The 17,795-nt window shown below is 41.8% G+C and overlaps 1 protein-coding gene across 1 annotated transcript; it reads left to right on the forward strand.

The window, feature by feature from the left end:
- The first annotated feature begins 5,043 nt into the window (after positions 1–5,043).
- Positions 5,044–15,078, forward strand: LOC112071861 (sodium-coupled neutral amino acid symporter 2). The gene is made up of 15 exons (XM_024139288.2): positions 5,044–5,354; positions 6,570–6,695; positions 6,879–6,960; positions 7,069–7,184; positions 10,329–10,495; positions 10,890–10,965; positions 11,602–11,684; positions 12,025–12,083; positions 12,642–12,812; positions 12,969–13,048; positions 13,194–13,294; positions 13,944–14,068; positions 14,217–14,361; positions 14,471–14,568; positions 14,730–15,078. Exons 2-15 carry the CDS (start codon positions 6,571–6,573, stop codon positions 14,832–14,834), a joined length of 1,533 nt encoding a protein of 510 aa, XP_023995056.1. The 5' UTR covers positions 5,044–5,354; position 6,570; the 3' UTR covers positions 14,835–15,078.
- The last annotated feature ends 2,717 nt before the right edge of the window (positions 15,079–17,795 follow it).

The following is a 17,795-nucleotide window of genomic DNA, read 5'->3' on the forward strand; positions in this document are numbered from 1 at the left end:
TATTTTGATACATCAGAAAAGCAGAACTTAATATTTGGTAGAGAAACCTTTTTTGCAATTACAGAGATCATACGTTTCCTGTAGTTCTTGACTAGGTTTGCACACACTGCAGCAGGGATTTTGGCCCACTCCTCCCTACAGATCTTCTCCAGATCCTTCAGGTTTCGGGGCTGTCGCTGGGCAATACGGACTTTCAGCTCCCTCCAAAGATTTTCTATTGGGTTCAGGTCTGGAGACTGGCTAAGCACCTTGAGATGCTTCTTACGGAGCCACTCCTTAGTTGCCATGGCTGTGTGTTTCGTGTCGTTGTCATGCTGGAAGACCCAGCCACGACCCATCTTCAATGCTCTTACTGAGGGAAGGAGGTTGTTGGCCAAGATCTCGCGATACATGGCCCATCCATCCTCCCCTCAATACGGTGCAGTCGTCCTGTCCCCTTTGCAGAAAAAGCATCCCCAAAGAATGATGTTTCCACCTCCATGCTTCACGGTTGGGATGGTGTTCTTGGGGTTGTACTCATACTTCTTCTCCTCCAAACACGGCGAGTGGAGTTAGACCAAAAAGCTCTATTTTTGTCTCATCAGACCACATGACCTTCTCCCATTCCTCCTCTGGATCATCCAGATGGTCATTGGCAAACTTCAGACAGGCCTGGACATGCACTGGCTTAAGCAGGGGGACCTTGCGTGCGCTGCAGGATTTTAATAATTGCGCCAACAGTTGTTTCCTTCTCACCAAGCTGCTTGCCTATTGTCCTGTAGCCCATCCCAGTCTTGTGCAGGTCTACAATTGCATCCCTGATGTCCTTACAAAGCTCTCTGGTCTTGGCCATTGTGGAGAGGTTGGAATCTGTTTGATTGAGGTGTGGACAGGTGTCTTTTATACAGGTAACGAGTTCAAACAGGTGCAGTTAATACAGGTAATGAGTGGAGAACAGGAGGGCTTCTTAAAGAAAAACTAACAGGTCTGTGAGAGCCGGAATTCTTACTGGTTGGTAGGTGATCAAATACTTATGTCATGCAATAAAATGCAAATTAATTATTTAAAAATCATACAATGTGATTTTCTGGATTTTTGTTTTAGATTCCGTCTCTCACAGTTGAAGTGTACCTATGATAAAAATTACAGACCTCTACATGCTTTGTAAGTAGGAAAACCTGCAAAATCAGCAGTGTATCAAATACTTGTTCTCCCCACTGTATATACAGTTGAAGTCGGAAGTTTACATACACCTTATTCAAATACATTTCAACTCAGTTTTTCAAAATTCATGACATTTAATCCTAGTTAAATTCCCTGTCTTAGGTCAGTTAGGATCACCACTTTATTTTAAGAATGTGAAATGTCAGAAATAAAGTAGAGAATGATTAATTTCAGCTTTTACTTTCTTCATCACATTCTCAGTGGGTCAGAAGTTAACACACACTCAATTAGTATTTGGTATCATTGCCTTTAAATTGTTTAACTTGGGTCAAACGTTTCGGGTAGCCTTCCACAAGCTTCCCACAACAAGTTGGGTTGAATTTTGGCCCATTCCTCCTGACAGAGTTAATGTAACTGAGTCAGGTTTGTAGGCCTCCTTGCTTGCACACACTTTTTCAGTTCTGCCCACCAATTTTTCTATATTGATTGAGGTCAGGGCTTTGGGATGGCCACTCCATACCTTGACTTTGTTGTCCTTAAGCCTTTTTGTCACAACTTGGAAGTGTTACTTGGGGTCATTGTGCATTTGGAAGACCCATTTGTGACCAAGCTTTAACTTCCTGACTGATGTCTTGAGATGTTGCTTCAATAATTCCACATAATTTTCCTGCCTCATGATGCCATCTATTTTGTGAAGTGCACCAGTCCCTCCTGCAGCAATGCTCCCCACAACATGATGCTGCCACCCCCATGCTTCAACGGTTGGGATGGTGTTCTTCGGCTTGCAAGCATCCCCCTTTTTCCTCCAAACAAAACAATGGTCATTATGGCCCAAACAGTTCTATTTTTGTTTCATCAGACCAGAGGACATTTCTCCAAAAAGTACGATTCTTGTGTCCCCATGTGCAGTTGCAAACGTAGTCTGGCTTTTTTATGGCGGTTTTTGGAGCAGTGGCTTCTTCCTTGCTGAGCGGCCTTTCAGGTTATGTCAAATAGGACTTGTTTTACTGTGGATACAGATACTTTTGTACCTGTTTACTCCAGCATCTTCACAAGGTCCTTTGCTGTTGTTCTGGGATTGATTTGCACTTTTCGCGCACCAAAGTATGTTTATCTCTAGGAGTGGTATGAAGGCTGCGGGGTCTCATGTGTGTTAATACTGTTGTACTTGTTTGTACAGATGAACGTGGTACCTTCAGGTGTTTGGAAATTGCTCCAAGGATGAACCAGACTTGTGGAGGTCTACAATTTATTTTTTGAGGTCTTGGCTGGTTTCTTTTGATTTTCCCATGATGTCAAGCAAAGAGACACTGAGTTTGAAGGTAGGCCTTCAAATACATCCCCAGGTACACCTGCAATTGACTCAAATGATGTCAATTAGCCTATCAGAAGCTTCTTAAAGCCATGACATAACTTTCTGGAATTTTTCCAAGCTGTTTAAAAGGCACAGTCAACTTAGTGTATGTAAACTTCTGACCCACTGGAATTGTGATACAGTGAAATTATAAGTGAAATAATCTGTCCGTAAACAGTTGTTGGAAAAATGACTGTTGTCATGCACAAAGTAGATGTCCTAACCAACTTGCCAAAATTATAGTTTGTTAACAAGAAATTTGTGGAGTGATTGAAAAATGAGTTTTAATGACTACAACCTAAGTGTATTTAAACTTCCGACTTCAAACTGTGATATTATAAGAAACAGGATGTTATTATTTGGTGATATTAAGCCTTGCAGAGACAAAGAGCACAATCTTAAGTAGGTCTCTCTACTTTCAAGTTGGTCGCTTCCTTTTCGAGAAAGTGAACAGGAAATGGTTGATAAAATAAAATATCTCTACACCTCTTGCAGCCAATCAGCTGACAGTAGGCTTTGGTTTAGTAACACACTAGAATGCTAGACTGCTAGAATGCTCAGCAGAATTTAAGGAGGTAAAATGCTTTTAAGCTACTCAATCAGGTATTTGGGACAGTAACAGGGTACAGACGTGACAAACCAAATGATAATTTAAACTACATGTCCTATAGAAAATAAATAATTGGGTGCATTCCATCAAAATCCATAGACAGACATTGACAACATTTAGCTTCACACTCTTGTGTATCAGTCAAAAGTTCGTTAATTTATGATCATTTCCACTCCTGAGGTGCCTGCCCCACGGCCTGTGTCTGGACGCGTCAGCTTAAATTATGTGTTAATGTAGCATGGGCCATGGCGAGGCTGGGGAATCGGCCCAAATCCAGGCCCTGCTCCACTTTCCTTTATCCGTCTTAGTTGGCAAGGTCACTCTAAAGCCCCAAACAATGGCTCCCACAGACCTATACACAAACTTACTTGTGTGTTGTGTGTGTGTGTGTGTGTGTGTGTGTGTGTGTGTGTTGTGTGTGTGTGTGTGTGTTGTGTGTGTGTGTTGTGTGTGTGTGTGTGTGTGTGTGTGTGTGTGTGTGTGTGTGTGTGTGTGGTGTGTGTGTGTGTGTGTGTGTGAGTGTGTTTGCTACGTTTGGTCTATGGCTGGGAGGCTGTTCATACCTACACAGGGTTTGTATGTTTTGCATTGTATACTGTTCTGCTATCACATAGAAATGAATATGGCACGAGATAGGTTTGTGGGACGTTGTAAGGTGGATGACTTAGTTCGGGTGCCCCTGTTTCTCAGAGATCCTCATTTTCTAACAGTGCCATGGGTTCATTTGTATTTGAGTCACAAGTTCATGAAGCCAAAGTAAAGACCCGAAGGCTCGACATAAAGACTGCTGCTAACATGGTTGCATAATGAATGAAAAGGGGTTATGAACCCCTCTCTGTTACGAAACTGTGTGATTTCCCCTCAATGTCAGACACCCCAGCTGAATCCATCAAAAAATGTGTAGCATACTGAGAAACGTTGACCCTGCTACGGACAATAATAAAGTGATAGCCTAATACGTGTGTAATAGCCTAACATGTATGGGCTACAATGAAGAAACAGCTGTGTGTGTGTGTGTGTGTGTGTGTGTGTGTGTGTGTGTGTGTGTGTGGTGTGTGTGTGGGTGTGTGTGTGTGTGTGTGTGTGTGTGTGTGGTGTGTGTGTGTGTGTGTGTGTGTGTGTGTGTGTGTGGTGTGTGTGACACAGATAACCATAACAGAGAGACAGAGCCTGTGTGTGAAGTAGGGGGTAGCTTAGTGTGTTTAGAAAGAGTGTGTAAACATAACTTTAACAGCGATGGTGAGAGAACCAATGCGTTGCTTAGACTCGCAAAAGGAGCAGAGTGTGAACCTAAAGCCGATGTGAGGGAGTCACTTCATGACAACAGGGGATTGGGGATGACAGCGGATTCCTGGCGCGCTCACTGAACCGTCGTCACATGATTCGTTTGCGTACGTTAATCTTCTTGATACTGGGAGGTCTTCTTTGAAGCATTAGTCGCATTTTAAATTCTACTGACACCCAATCTTGTGCTTTCTCATCAGTTCATCGTCTTGTCAATTTCATGTCCGGGAACCAAATAAAAAACTGTCCAGAAAAGGAGCCATGGCCTAATTATCGGGATATTTAAGCCAAAGGAATGTAGGCCTAGACTATTATGGGCTATAGTTTAAAGTATAGACTATTGGCTAGGCTATTTATTGTATGCTCAGTGCAACACACAGAGAAAAACTAACGAGGACACAGTGATCCAAATACATGATCATAATTTGACTTAAACTTTTTCAATTAGCAGAAATCAAGTTAACTGAATGCACATTGTGAAGGGCATTCTGAACCACCCCCTTTACTGGACTGTGTATTTGTACACAAACCGCGTCATTCATTCTGGTGTGTGTAAAGTCTATGCCTGTCGCCAAGGCAAAAAGCCACTCCCCTTCCTCCTCGAGCTGATGCAATGCTGGATAGATATAAAGGTGCAGACAAACCCCTCCTCGTTTAGAACGACGTAAATTCTAGTTGCGCATCACATCATTGGCAATTTGATTTATAAAACATCTTAAAATTGAGCTTTTAAGCTATTATTATACAAGTGTATCCACATTGTAAGTTATTTTCCTATTTAATTGAGACAATTTCATTGTATCTGAAGTACATTTATTGTTACTGATAATTGGGAATTTAAAACCTCAAGGATAAATAGTGTTTAGTAGAATATTGGAGACATTCAACGGTGAAGGAATTGTTTAAATTAAAATTGCTAAGGATCGCCACTTTTTCATAGGGATTTTATTCGTCTTCTCAAAGGTAAGATTCTGTCTGCGGCGCATCTTTTACTGTCTACCAGGAAATATGCTGGGTTACCTGGTGTAGGCTAATTATCTTGTAATTCTCTAGCTATAAATTGTAATTTACAATTCTATAGGCCTAGTAAATGTATGTATTCTCTATTGTTAATAATTAAGTCTATTCTATTGGAAAATGGGTGAAATAATTAGCCTATTGTGTATTGAAATGGCGGGCCGATGTATATAATCTCTTGCATGTTATTTCCCTAGTCAATTAGCCAAGATCAGTTAGGCGCAAAGATAAAATGTATTAGGTTATAGCTTTTTATTTATATATTCTTTATAATATTTATGATGCTATGCTATAGGCCTAGGCTACACAGCGCAATGGGCCAGACTCGCAAGGATATAAATAAATAGCACTGATGCTGTAGGCCAGTGGGCTACATTCTTTCCAGAGGAATGTCGGGGCGGTAACCAAGGAAGGAATGTAATGGATTTGATGGTTGATTCTTTTCACTTATTTGGGATATTTGTAAATAAGAGACATCAACGTCCAAGAAATTATGCAACCCAAATGAATGACTGTAAGCTACAGCTGAGGATATCTAAGACAGATATAGGACTACAGCTCTGCGCAAAATGGTGCCATGCCCATAATAGACAAGCACGTGCCTTTGTTTCCATCAGTCAGTCATGGAAGAAATCTTATTAAATGGAGCCCAAAATCGAATTATTTAACAGTCCCATGTCTAAAATGTTTAAGATTAGGCTGTGCTCTATCATTTAAAACCCTAAACCAATAACACGATCTCACATTCTGTTTGAATAAACGGGATTTGTTAGTTACATATATTGGCCGATTATAATGGCAATTCTTCTTATTTATTAACACGTTGAAATTGGGGATGAAAAGGCTTGCGCAATGCTTTTGTCATTCATATTGGGTATGTGACGCTGCGCTGATGTGGATAGACGCGGATGCCGGGCGGCTGGTATTTTTCCACTGGCTCCTGGGATGAGTCAACCCCCCTTCGTCTGGTCACATGACTTCAGATTTATGAGGTAGCTGCAGCGCAATGAGTAGCCTAGTCTCTCCCTTTCCAATATTGATTATTCAACGTCCCGGGTAGAACTCACGGTACAATAAAAAAAGAGAGTGGGAATGGCGCAGGCAAGAAGTTAACAAATTAACACAAATTGCTTCACTGTTTTCCGTTTGTTTATTTTACAGCATGAAACAGGCCACTGCAAAGACAGAGATGAGTCGCTTCAGCATTTCCCCTGATGAGGATAGCAGTGTCAGTTCCAATAGTCATGAATACAGCTCCTGTCCAACCAAGAAGGTTCCTATTGACAGGTGAGGCACTGCAGCCTGCTGGGTCKGAMGATGCTCTGCAGTAGACCTATGCCTGTGTTTCTAACYGCAGAAATGTCATCAACTTRCWTATTTWAGTAGAACTTGTATTATGTYTGTTTTAAAGGCTGAATTGGAATGGGATTARTCCATTAAATAAATGYTTTMTGCATGTTTGATTTCCAGTCAATATCCCGATATGGATGCGGAGAGTCAAAACTTCCTTCCAGACTACCACCTGGACAAGAAGAAGTATGAAACGGATTATGTAAGTGCTGTCCTGATAACATAGGCTACCAATTTGAGGCTTATGGTTTACTGTGCTTTTATTAGAGTTTTTTTTCTAACTGGGTATATTTTACTTTGTTCTCAACAGCATCCAGGCACCGCCTCTTTTGGGATGTCAGTCTTCAACCTGGGCAACGCTATTATGGGCAGTGGCATCCTTGGTCTTTCCTATGCCATGGCCAACACTGGCATTGCACTCTTTGTGTGAGTACTGTTCTTGTGTTCCTGTATGCCAGTGTCAGACTTGGGTTTCAATGAAATCAATTGCAGATTATTTCTACATCTGCATTGCTTGCTGTTTGAGGTTTTAGGCTGGGTTTCTGTATAAGCACTTAGTGAAAGCTGCTGATGTAAAAAGGGCTGTATATATAAAAACTGTAAACTGTACTGCGGGGTCAATCAGAATGTTCACACTGTGTCATCCAATGACAATGTCTGCAGCTTGCAAGGTGTGACGAAGAGCTAGTGGTGTCTGTTTTAAAGAGGTTAACACCAATGATATATCCCAGTATTGCTGATGCTATGTATTGGCCAATGAGAGGCTTTGAAGCCACCGGTCGGCCATATTGGCAGTCCCCAGAAGGCGTAGTCCTCCATAGGAATGAATGGAATTCTACAGTATTTCAATACAAATGATCAAGGACAAAATTACATGTATTTAAGTATTTTGTTGTTGTAGTGGGGACAGTAACATTAGTACTTTCTAAAAATTCTACTTTAAGGAAAAACATTGTATATATATTTTTTGTGCTTTTTTTATGTTTAGCTCAAATAATATACTTTCAATTATGCATTTAGGTGTCTGTTAACTCAATAAATGTGGCAAAAACAAATGTACACATTAATACGTGTATTTTATTTTATAGCTTCCAAAATATTTTTTACAATGGTGGGAGGGTGCCAAGATGAAGGCGCAGTGGCTTCAAAACAGCACCCCCTGTCAGTCAACTAGTGTATATATAAATAATTGGAATGAAAATACACATCCGCAATTGAAATGGGGCTCAGCTTTATGAATCTGGGAAGTAGGTAGTAAGAATTAGGAGCGGCAGGTAGCCTAGCGGTTAAGAGGGTTGTGCCAATAACCCAAAGTGTTCTTGTTTAAATCCCTTGGGTGAAAAATCTGTCGGTGTGCTCTTGAGCAAGGCACTTAACCCTAATTGCTCCTGTGAGTTGCTTTTGGATAACAGCATCCGCTAAATAACTAAAATGGAAGTCAACATCACATTGAATAGAATGCAATATAGAATATCACTGTATGTTGCTAGTGTGGAAGATAGTTTGTGGAACTCTCTGAGTCTGAATGCACTCCGTCATATCAGAGGCAATACAGCACATTCTAAACTTAGCAGTGTGATATACCACCAGGTAGAGCACAACAAGGTCACACCTCAATATCTACCAATGTGAGGCATAGATACTGTACATACAACCTGAGCACAGCATTTATCCACAGTACTAGAGATGTCTCCTTGTCTAAGACAGGGCATTGGATAACCCTGAAGGGAGTTAGGGTAAGCTGGTGAGACAGCCTACAGAGATCAAAGCTTATGCTACCACAGGGCACGGTTGCTAGTGCCACACAGGCCAGTGTTTACGAACAGTGGGCGTACGAGTGTGAGCTCTGGGGTTGGGTGTGTGGCGCACTAGCATCAGGGCCTTTCATGTGTGCCAGTCACTCAAAGCCGGGGGGAAGCCGCTTAGCAGCGCTAATCTTTCTGCAAGGGGGCCAGAGATATATAAATGGTAAGGTACGGGAAACGGGCCTCACATGAGATCATTCCAGTAGACTCTTCTTCTTCTCACCATTACACTCATTACACGTCATTTCAAACAACCTTTAACCTAAATCCAATGACATGGTGTCATTGTTTGTTGATTTCACGTTAGTTGACAAATCAACCAAATGTAAATCAAAACTAGACGTTGAAATGACTTCTGTGCCCAGTGGGTAGCCAGTTTAAAGGGCCACTTGCTCCAACAGCTTATGAATATGAATTATGAATATAATACCTCTGATTATTTGTGTAGCATTGTGAAGTAGGAGAAATTCTGTAAAATATATAAACCATACTGAAAAAACCTTTATTGATTTGGCTTATGCATTTCCGCAACATACCTTCTTCAGGGTATGAAAGCTTTTGTGTATTTTCACAAAGGCCTCTGTTTAAAAAAAATCTTTGTTTGCAAAAGGTTTCCACACCATGGGACTTGCAAACACTTCACTGTTGGGTAGATTCAGTATTTACAGAGTGAAAACAATTACCTTAGGGTCATCTAAGGTATATTTGATGAGTCAGTGAAGTGCATATGAGTGATAAGATGTAGACTAAACTATTATGGGCAGAAGTGTAAATGGTGACAAGTAAATCTTGGAAGTGTTCTGTTATGATCTCCACCCGGCACAGCCAGAAGAGGACTGACCACCCCTCATAGCCTGGTTCCTATCTAGGTTTCTTCCTAGGTTCTGGCCTTTCTAGGTAGTTTTTCCTAGCCACAGTGCTTCTACACCTGCATTGCTTGCTGTTTGGGGTTTTAGGCTGGGTTTCTGTACAGCACTCTGAGATATCAGCTGATGTAAGAAGGGCTTTATAAATACATTTGATTTGAAGTAGCCGAGTAGACAGAGCTGTGCTCGGATATAGTCGAGTAATCGTCTCTATACCACTGTGTTGTGGTTCTGAAGTTGTGTGTGTGAGTGAAATGATTTGCACAAGGCCTTCATAACGTGAACCTAGCTCATATTGCTTAGAGAATTTTTCTCAGTGGCACAATTGCTACTATTAATACAGTGAGTCAGTGTTAGTTCTACACAGCTTGGCTGCTAGATAGAATATCCTGACCTGGAGCCCATTGTCCAATCACATCCCTGTATCTGGATTGTGCATAGCTGTGTTGCATCAAAACTGTCCCCATGACAAGGTCTTTGCAGATCAGCTCACAGACAAAACCTATTGATCCCTGTGTTTGGGTGCTACAGTACAGTAAAGAAGGTCACTTGTATGTCACTTCCCCAGCGTCAACATGGTCAACATAAGATGTGTCCTTGCGATGGTCAGAACACATTTTCCATGTGAATTTAAGCCCTGCGTTGACCTTTGGTGAAGTTTGTCTTCACGTTCAGATGGAACCATTGGGAGATCAAGTCAAAATAATATGTTTGAATTGGGACTGGTGAAATGCACCGAACGGAATCAAAGCTTGTACTTATCCAATGTGCACTTATCAGTAGTCAACCGTGTTACTAGGTGTCAGTGTGGTTAATGCCAGTCGATAATAGTCCTTACCAGTCTTGCAGGCCTGGTTCCGTACCTTACTCGTGATACAATGTTCCTCTTCTCTCCACAGAATTCTCCTGGTGGCTGTGTCCATCTTCTCCCTGTACTCTGTGCACTTGCTCCTAAAGACAGCCAATGAAGGAGGGTCGCTGGTCTATGAACAGCTGGGTTACAAGGCCTTCGGCATGCCCGGGAAACTGGCTGCATCCATCTCCATCACCATGCAGAACATCGGAGGTGAGAACTAAGGGCACTTCAGTGGTCATTCAGGAAGACAGATCAAAGTCGGGGAGACAGTCTCATTGATCCACTAGGAGTTGACTATGGAAAAAAGTCCAAAGTCTAAATGTCAGTGATGTCACACATAGAAAAGGAAGAGCAGCCCCTTTCCCATAAACCAAATGGTTCTGTAAATGTTTACAATAAAACAAAATAAGGGTACTAGACTTTCCAATGGAACAAACATCCCTTCTGCGAACCAACAGGCCTATTCATCCTTAGTTAGTGCTACTAGAACCATTTATGTCTCAGAGATGTCTGTTTTGGAACAAAATACAGGCATGTTTTGATGCGAAGTCGCTGATTCACAATATGACTTTGACTAACCGTGACTTTGCTTTTACCTTTGCAGCCATGTCCAGCTACCTCTACATTGTGAAGTACGAGCTGCCGATCGTTATCCAAGCCTTCGTGGGAGCTAACAACGGGTAAGCAGCTTTGTCTCTAGATTCTGTGTGTCCGTTGGTGTGTGTGTGTGTCCTTTAGTCTGCTGTTACTTTGGTTTGACAAATGGCCCATGGTTGATTTTGAGAGGTCGACCCTCGAGGTGAAGTAGTGACTTTGGTGTCATTCAAAATGGCGGTGGGTTGTTTTTGAGTGCTGTGCTGGGAAGATGTGAAGAGGCCTCTTTGTCCCTCTCGGCAGAGAGAGAGAAGAGGGAGGTGGGACGGTGTGTTGTTGGCGGCCGTTCAAAGGGTCCTTTTAGAAGAGCCAGTGCTGCACAGAGACAGACCTCTGGATGAGCTCATTCAGACCAACCAACTGGCCCATCAAACATTCATGTAGTGTTGCCAGCATGTAGCTAGACCACCCTAAGTGCAGGCTGCTATTTCTGTGTGTATTGCAGACATTTTGCCTTGTTTGTATTTTACAACAACAGTCAAACGAGAAACGAACGCTACAATAGTTTTGATATAGGTCATATTTTTTCACAAAAGCTAGATAAATGTTGGGATATGAATGTGTGTAAGTGTGTGGGTGTAACTGTGTGTTATTATATGAAACTGTGTGGTGATATGTGTGTACAGTGTATGACATCTTCTTGTCTCTCCTGTGCGTTCCAGAGAGTGGTATGCGAACGGGGACTATCTTGTGATCTTGGTGTCAGTTGTCATCATCCTGCCACTCTCACTTCTCAGGAACCTTGGTAAGACACAATACAGAGTGTGGCACTTTACTTTGTGTGTGTGTACGTGTGTTGTGAAATGCAGCACTTGTGTAAAATGTTGGGAAAGGGCAGGGGATGGTGACGCACTGTGGCAACGTATGTGTGTAATAGAGGCCAGAACAGTTTGTTTACATTAGATTCCTTTTTGACTGATAAAGTTAATATATTGCCTTAGAAGATTACATTCTTATTCATTGTAATATGGTTTTAATATATGTTATAACAGGGATATTACACAGTTAGTATATTTACTATCTTACATTTCCACAGTATATGAAGTACTCAATAGTTTTTTTCTCTCTCTGTTACCTTACTTCAGGTTACCTTGGTTACACAAGTGGTTTCTCCCTGCTTTGCATGGTGTTCTTCCTGATTGTGGTGAGTCAACATCCTAAACTACTCCGCTGTTGTGGTCTTTACAGTTCAGGTTATTGTAGTGAATGGCTCACCTACAGATATGATATCTTAATTTTATCACTCTGTTGTCGAAGATAATSTTCCTSCACAGTAGGAMATGCAAATTRTAGTGTATTTAAGGTTTAAAGCGGCTTCTMAAGTTWGTAATTTCCAYTTTAATACTGTCAATCTTGATTTATCCTAACTAAAATGTATCAACCACATTTCCATGAATTATAATCCATACAAAAATTCAAAATTCCTGTCGCTGCAGGACTATTTTCCTGCAGTGAGAAACTGGTCAAATTAAGATAGAACACCTGAATAACTGTGACAAATTGGTTTACAATTCTGACCTGCTCACACTAGCCGGACCATAAGCAAGCATTTCAAATGACCTATCCCCTCTATTGTACGTTGCTTTCTAAAAGTAATGAGTTTTCATCTGTAATAGTTATTATATTGCCAATTAGCAATGTATGTAGCCAGTACTCTGTACCTTTTGTATGGGAGTCTAAATGGGCTTGGTTTCTTTTCCAGGTGATCTATAAGAAGTTCCAGATCCCGTGCCCTTTCATTCCTAACATGGATGTGATACTGAACGAGACGGTTAGCAAGGTCCTGAACAACACGGTGGGCTTCCTCAACACCACCAACGTCGTCTACAATGAGGACGTCTGCACACCCAAATACTTTGTCTTCAACTCTCAGGTGAGAAATGGACAGATATGTTGAATGGTAAAAATCGATAAATAGAAAGAGAACTACTTAATGGATGTCCAAGTGTTTTCGTACCTGTATTAGTTTTGTTTGTGTCTGTGTGCATGTGTCAAATGCCTAACGTTCTTGTCTAACGCTCTCCTTCAGACTGTGTATGCTGTTCCTATCCTGACGTTCGCCTTTGTCTGCCACCCCGCCGTCCTGCCCATGTACGAGGAGCTTAAAGAGTGAGTCTATCGCTGTTTACCCAGCTGCCACATAGAAGTGCACAATCACACACACACACACACACACACACACAGTTTATATCTGTAGTACTACAGAGAAAAGAACAGTGGTTCTGTGTTGTCTAAACCTCCTCTTCTTTCCCAGTCGTTCCCGTAGAAAGATGCAGGGCGTGGCCAACGTGTCTTTCCTGGCCATGTTCATCATGTACCTGCTGGCTGCTCTCTTCGGATATCTGACCTTCAACGGTGAGCCACCCCTCCCCCCTTAGAAACGTATTCATCCATTTTTTAACAGTCGGATACAAAACTAGTTTGAGAAGGAAACAGTCCGTTTCGGGCTCATACAACCAGTTGTTATGCAAGTACTGTCCCCCGTGAGAAAACAAGACACAGAATCAGCTGTCCAATACACCAATGATCCTGTATATTTGTTATGGCAAGGACATCGCAGCAGGTGTCCAGCCATGTTCCAGACATCCCTAAATGTATGGCTACGCAATGGCCCTAGTTAGCCAGGACGACATGACATGATGAAAATGAATGAACGAGGGTGTGAAAGTTACGCACAACCTTGAATAATCTTAGCTGTATTCCAATTGATCTCCCAATCTCCGTTTGATTTGGCTGGACATGTAACAGGCAGGTTACAAAGACATTTCTGAACGAACACCAATAATACAGCAAAATGAGTGAATGTTGACCGTAGGGGTTATTATAGAGCATTGCTGACCAGGGTTCGATACCCAGTTGGTCACACATGGGCCCTGTGTCTGGATATCTGAATATCTGAAAGGTGTGGACTCATCAGGCTAAGGGAAATGAATTGAATATGTGGCTTTATAAGTGAGAAGGAAACAAGCATAAATTAAATGACCATATTGGATTGGCTTTACAGTGCATGTGGAGCCCGAACTTCTGCACACCTACTCCAAGGTCTACAAGTCTGACGTGATCCTACTCATCGTTCGTCTGGCCGTGCTGACAGCTGTCACCCTGACTGTCCCTGTGGTGCTGTTTCCCGTAAGCCCCACATCTATCTGTCTGGCTGGCAGCTTGTCTCTCTGTCCATCCAGCTGTCCTTCTATCCATCCATCCAAAACTTGTGAGCATTGTCAAGTTCGGTATTGCCACCATGTTGACCTTGGTCCCCCGTCTCTGTCTGTCGTAGATCCGCACGTCGGTCAACCAGCTGCTGTGTGCCTCCAAGGAGTTCAGCTGGATCCGCCACACCATCATCACCATGGTTCTGCTGGCCAGCACAAACTGTCTGGTCATCTTCGTYCCCWCCATCAGAGACATCTTYGGCTTCATYGGTGAGTGAATGTGTTCAGTTGGTCAGGTGYAGTTCACAGWATCTAGAAATTATAATAGAGAAAGAAAAGAGGTGAACATCCCCACTGAGCCTGTCATCTTCCTTCTCAGGTGCATCTGCGGCAGCCATGTTGATCTTCATCCTGCCCTCGGCCTTCTATATCAAACTGGTCAAGAAGGAGCCCATGAAGTCTGTGCAGAAAATTGGGGTAAGAAAACATCCTGCTCCTTTTTGGTCCATGAATTGATGTGTTTGTGGGTGTTGTGGTCTGTGACTCCTGGCAAGGAGCATCAATCATAGAGTGGAGAAGAAAGCCTTGTTGTGTTTGTTGTGCTAACCCCGACCGTCTTGTCCTCCCTCTCTCTCCAGGCATCCATCTTCCTGTGCAGTGGTTTCTTCGTCATGATCGGCAGCTTGACCCTCATCACCCTTGACTGGATCAGCAACGCCTCACAAGCCGCCGACGGACACTAGGATACCTCATCCACCAGGGGGGGCACCACACCATCCGCAGCTCAGCCGCTAAACATCTGACCGCTAAGACTGCTACCCAAGAAGAAGAAAATGACCTCACATACAACAATGTTCGGCTTTGAACTCTAAGCAAGAGACTATACCATTCCAATGAGAATGTACTGAACTTTGTACAGTATGCAGTTAAGCCACACAGGTGGTGATTTTCTTTTTTCCTTTCGTTGTGCTTTCTCTTGTTTGTGTTCCGTTTGGACTTTTTCTCTTTTTTTGTAATTCTGGTACAGTTGAACTTTTGATGGTTTGCCTCAAACAGGGATTGTGTAGTTGTAGAAGTTCCGAATGCAGTCAATATTCAGGACTCGTGTAGAGCTCAGCTTTTTGGCAACAGCGACAAACTCTTTCTCAACCAGGCCGCACGCAACCGCGGAATCCTGGGAATCCAGAACTCATTAGAGGTGAAGAACGTGACAGCAGCTCTACTCGAGTGAATAATGTAGTGTTCAACTTCTTTTTTTTTAAACATTTGGCCAAAAAAAGGTATTTGTAATATGTGTTCTATATATGTAAAAAAGCACCTTTAATGTTCAGGCACACTTTGAGGAAATGTATGTTCACGGACTACTTAGACGCTTTCAGTATTTCTGTACCAAGGCTGTGTGACCTAGTGTGGATTGTCGGCTTAACTGTAAAATGCGTGTATGAATCAATGAAAACCTTGCCCTTCTCAAACCCCACACTGGAAGTGTACAAAATATCTCTTAGGAGAATCTCCTTTCTAAAGAATGTATTTAACATAAAATGTTTGAAGACCTGTTCAAAATCTAGACAGCGAGGACACTACTGCTTGTAGATGGGGCATGCTCCCTGTCAAATCCGCCCGGATGCTAAGTGGGAGGGACGTTACACTTTTTTCTTTACGAAAGAAATATTGGAATTTGACCACCATGCGCTGGTTTAATGTACCTGTTTTTAACTTGCAAAATCAATGTTTGTATTAGTGGCGGGTTTTTTGAGACCACACCAAACCAACGTCACCTTCAACGTTACATAATAGCTCCATGCAGAACCTGGAGGAAGGCCCGAAGGAATGTCCGTGTGAGCCCCCCTGCCTCGCCTGCTATCTGTCAAAAATTCAGTGTTTTTCTAACGGTTGGCCAGCTTTCTCCTATTAACATAACCGTAGGTAAAAAAAAAAAAAAAAGAAGATTGATAAGCGATAGTAATGTCGCTTGTCACCCTGTCACAAACACCGCATGCGCAGCGGCTCACTGCTTCCAATGTTACCTCACAACATCATCCCAAACTGTTATTGTCCTGCGATTATTTATGGAAGAACATGAAATCAATGTAATTTTATCTATTTTACTATATTTATATATTGTACATATATGTATATATATATATCTATGAGTTGAACTACTGTATATATGCTATGTTTTGTTCAACCTTCTATTGGCATTTCACTAAACTATAAAAATAGCTGGTGAATTTGGTCTTTATCAATTTACCCCCCTATGATTAATGGAGCTATTAAATTTCATTTCTGGAACCATAGTGAGAGTTTTCCCTCTTCCACTTGCTGTAATTCTGAAAGACCATGTTTAAAGTGGAACCTACCAAAGCATAGTGGCAGTGGTCTTTGTGTAACACACTTCTATTTGTGACCCTGATAACCTGTTCTCACATGCTTTATGCACGTGTCTTGGTTAGAGAGTATGCCATCTCTTGACCTCAGGAGCAAAGAGGGCATCGCCCACCAGTGTTACACTCTTGTTTCAATGAAACACTATGTACATCATGTAATTATTGTCAAAATAAAGTAAAAGATAACCCCACACATTGTCAGGTCTTTGTGTCAGTTCTATTTTGCAGACCAGCTGATTTTGGTGTGCTTTTGCAGGGAGCCCACCGTATGTTGGGAAAGTGATGGCAACTCCTGAGACAAAGAACTGAACCCCCTCTATTTTGATGAATAAACTGCACAAAAACACAATTTCAGGAGAGAATATTACATTGTCTAAATATTGTGGTGGGAAATTATGCATTTTCCAAATGTTGCATGAATTAGATATATAGTCCAGAATCATAAGTCCACAAGTGTATGGACAGTGAAGTATTACTCCAGCAATTTGAGATCAAATGATGAATATGAGGTGACAGGAGGACACAACCTTATTCTAGACATGATGTTGAAGTAGTGCTGTTGATTGGATTTGAACAGCCAAATATGTATAAGACACATCTTTACTCTGCCTTGCTGAAATAAATAAAAGCACAACTCAATGGACCGAACTATGCAAATGGCCTCATTAACCATGTTTCCATCCACCCTTTGAAGAAAGAAAATCACGACAGCTGTGATAGAAACAAGAAGTTTCAATACAATTTTATAAATGTTGAGAGATAATTTGTTAGTTCGACATAGTGGAATCTTTTTATGACTTTAAATTTAATTACGTGAGAAAAGGCTGTGGAAACGTCTTTATGCGCAAATATTGATGTAATAACAATCATTCACTGAACTCTAAACCTCAACTAAATCTTGTAATGAATAATGTTGAAATTTAGCAAGTTGAGGAGACTAAACTGCTTGGTGTAACCCAGGAGGGTAAACTGTCATGGTCAAAACATATTGATGCAACAGTAGCTAAAATGGGAAGAGGTCTGTCCGTATTAAAGCGCTGCTCTGCTTTCTTGACACCACTATCAACAAAACAAGTCCTACAGGACCTAGTTTGGTCATACCTGACTACTGTCCAGTCATATAGTCAAGTGCCACAAAGAGGGCCATAGGCAAATTACAATTGGCCCAGAACAGAGCAGCACGGCTGGCCCTTAAATGTACACGGAGAGCTAACATTAATAATATGCATGTCAATCTCTCCTGGCTCAAAATAGAGAAGAGATTGACTTTATCACTTGTATTTGTGAGAAGTATTGACATGTTGAATGCACTGAGCT

This window comes from Salvelinus sp. IW2-2015, unplaced genomic scaffold (genome assembly GCF_002910315.2).
Source record: "Salvelinus sp. IW2-2015 unplaced genomic scaffold, ASM291031v2 Un_scaffold1748, whole genome shotgun sequence".
NCBI lineage: Eukaryota > Metazoa > Chordata > Actinopteri > Salmoniformes > Salmonidae > Salvelinus > Salvelinus sp. IW2-2015.